Source organism: Camelina sativa, chromosome 10 (genome assembly GCF_000633955.1).
Source record: "Camelina sativa cultivar DH55 chromosome 10, Cs, whole genome shotgun sequence".
NCBI lineage: Eukaryota > Viridiplantae > Streptophyta > Magnoliopsida > Brassicales > Brassicaceae > Camelina > Camelina sativa.
This window is the reverse complement of record NC_025694.1, coordinates 365,259-371,127: the sequence shown is the minus strand read 5'-3', so window position 1 is coordinate 371,127 and position 5,869 is coordinate 365,259. Positions and strand designations below refer to the sequence as shown.

Sequence of the window (5,869 nt, the reverse complement as noted above, 5' to 3'; positions counted from 1 at the left end):
GATAAATGTGTTAGACAGAATGTGTTTGCTTCAGAAACACGGTGATAGCTTTTGGTAGAAATAGCCGATTGACATGAAATTGGTCTTGTTAAATAGATAATCTTCGGGGCTTCAAACTGATATGTTGATCGGCGTCTGGCGCTTTCTAGAGTGGCAGAAAATTGCTTCCAAAGTCGGCTCTTTGGACAAGTCAGATCTATCATTTAGAGTTTTGACCGATCACACCTGTTAAGGGAAATTTGTGATAAATTTCTTGAAACAGCTCGGCTCTAGGCGATGTTGTTCTCATAAGAGAGATGAGACTCGGGGATTCAAACTGATATGCAGATTGACTACATATTCTATATTGATTGCTGGGAATATCGTCATGATGTAAGACGATCTGACAATTGCGGACAGGCCGCATCTGCTCAAGCAAATTGGTCGTAAGTTGAGATACAGAGCACCGATTGAGGCGTAGTTGATCTTGTTAGAAAGCTAAGTCTCGGAGCTTCAAGTTTATTTGTATCTCGATTCTTGTTTCATTCTAGATCGGCGGCGAACTACTTTTCAAGTCATGACGGAGAACTGATAGCTAGACTATCGACCAGGATGCTTCAGTTCGGAAGTAGGGTGATTAATTTCGGTAGACACTTCGGACTGAGTTGAGATTGGCTTTTTTGGGAATATAAACCTCTTAGCTTCAGAATGATATGTATACCGGCTCTAGGTTCCATCTAGATCGGTGGCAAACTGCTCTCCAAGTCGGGATGACGAACTGACAACTATAGTTTGAACAGGATGTGTCAGTTCGGAAATAGGGCGATAACTTTCGATAGACACTTTGGATTGGGTTAAGGTCGCCTTCTCCGGAAAGTTGACTCTAAGGCCTATCCGTGAATGGGTTGTGCGTAATCTGGGTCATAGTAATTTGTCGGGAAATCGATCCCGAAGGTTGCATGGTGCGATGAAGACGGATCTGTGTTTTAACAGATTATGTATGCTGCAGACAAACGGTGATATTTTTCGGCAGACATGTCCAATCAATATGAAACTGGTTTCTATGGAAATATGATTCTCGGGGAGATATATGAGTAGGCTATTCATAACCCAGTTCGGCGGAGTCGGCTGGTAAATCGTCACGGAGATCGACTGGTCGGGACCCGTCAGATCTATATTAATTTTGACATATAGAATATGCGGCAGTGAGAGGACGATATCTCTCTGAAAACAACTCCGATTAAAACGAAATTGAGTTCTATGGAAAGCTTATTTTCAGGGCAATCCATAGATAGGTTATTCACGACCTTATTCGTTGTACGCATCCGGAAAATCGATCCCGAGGCTGGCTGGTTGAAAACAGACGAATCTATATTTGAAGGATAAAGTATGTTGCAGAGAAACTGCAATATCATTCAGACGAGAGCTCGGATTGGAACGAAATCTAGTTCCACGGAAAGCTACTGTTCGGGGCAATCCGTAGATAGGTTACTCGTCTTCTAGTTCGTCGAGAACTGCCGGGAACTCGCCTTGCAAGGAGGCGGTTCGGATGGTTGAACTTGATCTTCTGGTTTGTCTTAGGTTTGGTAGTAGAGAGAGGAAACGTAGAACTTGTGTAAGGATCCCCACAGACGGTGCCAATTGTTGAATCTAAAATTCACACAATGAATTTGTTTGAGTGGGGAACAAATTCACTTAAGATCTCCCTCTAAAACAATGGATTAAAGGTAGAAAATAAAGAGGGGTTATGATTTCTTAAAGAAGAAGATAGGGTTTTCTCAAGAACAAAGAAGAACTAGGGTTCTTGTATTAATTGCTGGATCCTTTACAATGAGAGGATATCTCTCTATTTATATGAATACATTGATTATAAAATAAGTCTATTTTCCTTAAATCTCTGATCTTCAAATATGGTAAATTTCCTCTTCTGATGATCAAGTCGGGCTTAGGGGGCGGTCTCGGAGGTCGGTCAAGTGACTTCGCCGGGCTTCTGCTTATAGGCCCGTTTAGCTAGCCCAAAAGGGAGTCCCTCGGTTTAGTTAATGTGCAAAGTCTATTTAGTTTACCTTCGGTTTAGATCGGTATGTCGTGGGTGCTAAATCCCGCACCAAACAATCCATGATCGTGTAAACGTGTCATTTACTCCAAAAATTATAGTTCTTTTTGCCACACCTCATCTGAAGCGTCCAACATTGTTTTCTCACCCGACGACATATTAAATTTTATGTTTGTTGTTTCTCTTGAAAAATCTAGAATACAAAGATGATAAAGAAAGCTTGGTTTACCTAAGGCCAATTATCTATAAATAAGGGAAGTAAAAGTTTCATCATTTGGACCCATACAATAGAAATTTTCTTGATCAAATCTCTAAGCATTAAAATACCTTGAAAACCTTGAAAGTCTTTTTTTTTTTTAATAAGTGATCAAGTAACGTGTCACATAACTCCTAAAACGTAGTTTTTTTTTTTGTTTTGTTCAAAAAAAGGAGTATTATATGTTTAATTATTTCGTAATTTTATTATTTAAAGCTAAATCCTACAGACTCCTTTTCCAAGAACTATTACAGTAAAACATCTGTAAAATTAACATTGGTAATGTTAGGAACATCATAAATTAATATTATTGTTTTATAGTATAAAGTGATATAATTTTATAAAGATATTTATTTAAATTGTTAAAATTATAGAAAATATGAAGTGAACATTTTAGTAAAATAAGACTAGTGTTTTGGATGCTATAAATGTTATAGTTTTGGGTTTGATTTTTTTTATTCAATATAAAGGATTTAAATATTGTATATATATTATAAAGTGTCATATATTACCTCCTAAGAATTATTTAAAGCTCTTCTGGTTATAAGCATCTCTGTTTGCACCTTTAATTTAACAGATTCCAAAACTCTTAATTATATATTTAAAAAAATTATTTAATGTGAAAAGAAAAAATAGTATATTTTAATTTTTAATTTGGAAATGTAATATTATAAAATGACACTTACAAAGAAGATCATATATCATAATGTAAATGTGTATTAGATTACATATTTGATATTACTTTGGATATCTTATAATTTATACAATTTATCAAAAATGTAAGGAATTGATTAGATCTCCAATTCAAAAGAAGATTGATATCCAAGTAGAAATTATCTTTTAAATGCTCAAAAGGGAAACAAATATTTCATTTTTTAGTTATTTATTTTATAATACACAGCTATATGCAAGTAATAAATCAAATACCATATTTGCAAATATTTAGTAATTAAATGGCCACCAAAATGTTGTCAAAAAAAAAAAATAGCCACCAAAATTTTATAGAACTTTTATTTTCTGTATATTCGATTAACAGCCAAAGATATTCATGTATGTGTGACCCATACAACAAAAACAAGAAAAAAAAAAAACTTTTAACAATCACTTTCTCGCTCCCTGTCTATCTGATTAGAACAAAACAGTAAAAGAAAAAAGATGGATTGTTTGCTATGCTCACCAGTCTTATATGTTTTTCTAATTTTTCTTTGGTATTTAGTTAGAGTTTTGTTAAATCGGTGTCTTCCCTTTCCACCTGGTCCAAGAGGATACCCAATAGTAGGAAACTTGAAACTTAAAAACCAATTGAGTCATCGTGGTCTGGCCGAGTTAGCCAAACAATATGGTGGTCTCCTACACCTTCAGATGGGTAGAATTCATATTGTAGCCGTTTCAACTGCTGAGATGGCTCGAGAAATTCTTCAGGTTATTAGTGATTTTATTTAAATCTTCTAGACATATTTTGAAATTACATGTTTTGTGTATTTCTTCATAATTTATAGTCCCATATACTGTTATACACTTTTAGTAGATTACCACCATCATATAAGGTCCGGATAACTAATAAAATCGTGAATTGATATAGTTAAAATTAAAATTCCAAAGATATTAATTCATTTTTTAAAAAATTCATATGGGTTGCTTATATATGTAAATCTCTAGATTTGAACATATTTTTAAAATGTGTATTCGGTTATGCTAGGTTCAAGATGTGGTTTTTGCAAACCGACCGGCTAACGTAGCGATTTCATATCTTACTTACAACCGAGCGGATATGGCATTTGCGAACTACGGTCCGCTTTGGCGTCAAATGAGAAAGATTTGCGTGATGAAGCTCTTTAGCAGAAGGCGGGCCGAATCATGGGCTTCGGTACGAGAAGAAATCGATTCAATGGTTCAAACGCTTACCGAACAAACCGGTTTACCGGTTAACGTTGGCGAGCTGGTTTTCGCTTTGACGCGGAACATAACATATCGAGCCGCATTTGGCTCCTTCGCTCGCGACGGTCAGGACGAATTCGTGAAGATACTACAGGAGTTCTCGAAGCTCTTTGGTGCATTTGATATCACAGAGTTCTTACCGTGGATGAGATGGTTTGGTAACCGCGGTTTCACCATGCGGTTAGAAAACGCACGGAAATCGTTGGATGGGTTCATAGACAGAATCATCGATGCGCATATCGAAAAGAAGGAATCTAGACAAAACGATGATGATGGCTTGGACGATGACATGGTTGATGAACTAATGGCGTTTTATAGTGGCGAGAATGGTGGTGATCTATCTAATGATTCTCAGTCATCATCACTTAGACTCACAAGAGACAACATCAAAGCCCTTGTCATGGTAATAACCCTAACTAGATTAATATTACAAACCACATATGTTACATTGTTTTTTTATATATATATAATAATAATGTCATATTGATTGATTACGAAATTGAATAATTATTATGGTAGGATGTTATGTTTGGTGGGACTGAAACGGTGGCGTCTGCGATTGAATGGGCAATGACGGAGCTGTTGAAGAATCCTCACGAACTCAGGAAACTGCAGCAAGAACTCGCCGACGTCATCGGTTTGAGTCGTCAGTTTCACGAGTCTGATCTCGAAAACCTTCCTTACTTCAGATGCGCCATGAAAGAGACGTTGAGGCTACACCCGCCGATCCCGCTTCTCCTCCACGAGGCGGCAGCGGATTCCGTCGTCTCCGGCTACTCAATCCCTCGTGATTCTCGGGTCATGATCAATGTGTACGCAATTGGGCGTGACGAATCGGTTTGGACTGAACCAAATGCGTTTAAACCGGGTCGGTTTATGGATAGCAAGGCTCCGGATTTCAAAGGTAGTGATTTCGAGTATCTACCGTTTGGGTCGGGTCGAAGATCGTGCCCGGGCATGCAGCTAGGGCTTTATGCTATGGAGCTCGCTGTCGCGCACATGCTTCATTCTTTTAACTGGGAGTTGCCGGAAGGAGCTAACTCCGGGGATCTGGATATCACTGACATGTTCGGTCTCACGGCGCCTAGAGCCACCAGGCTCATCGCCGTTCCGAGCTATCGGCTAAAGTGCCCGATGGTGATTTAAAGAATTGGGTTAATGTTACAGTTTGAAATGGTGGTGTTGTTGTTTCACACTCCTTAAGTGCTTATTCTATAAACTGTTTGCGGTTTCCATGATTAATTGCTAAACATTGTTTTTTCCAAGCTTATTTTTCAATGAATGTTTGCTTTATTGTTATGTGGTTAAAACTAAGGTGGGCTAACAAAACTCTAATGGACTGGACCTCTATAATATCTACAATACATAGCTTTCATTTCAACACCATACAATACATACAGTCATGTATATAAGAGATGTATTTTTTTTAGCTATGTTTATAATTTGCGTATAAAAATTTGTGGATTCATCTCAAGGCTTTCAATATACAAGATTCAAATTAACTGAAAAAGGAAAGAAAAAAAATCGGTTCAATTCGGATTGATTTAAATCTCTATAACTGACCTGAATAAACCAATTATTGGATAACTCGAACCAAAATTTAATTCAGTTCAATTTGGCAGGACTTTTAAATAACAAAA

General features: G+C 37.1%; 1 protein-coding gene across 1 annotated transcript; it reads left to right on the top strand.

The window, feature by feature from the left end:
• LOC104719913 (cytochrome P450 84A1-like) lies at nt 3,447–5,397 on the top strand. The gene is made up of 3 exons (XM_010437897.2): nt 3,447–3,713; nt 3,991–4,632; nt 4,749–5,397. Exons 1-3 carry the CDS (start codon nt 3,447–3,449, stop codon nt 5,373–5,375), a joined length of 1,536 nt encoding a protein of 511 aa, XP_010436199.1. The 3' UTR covers nt 5,376–5,397.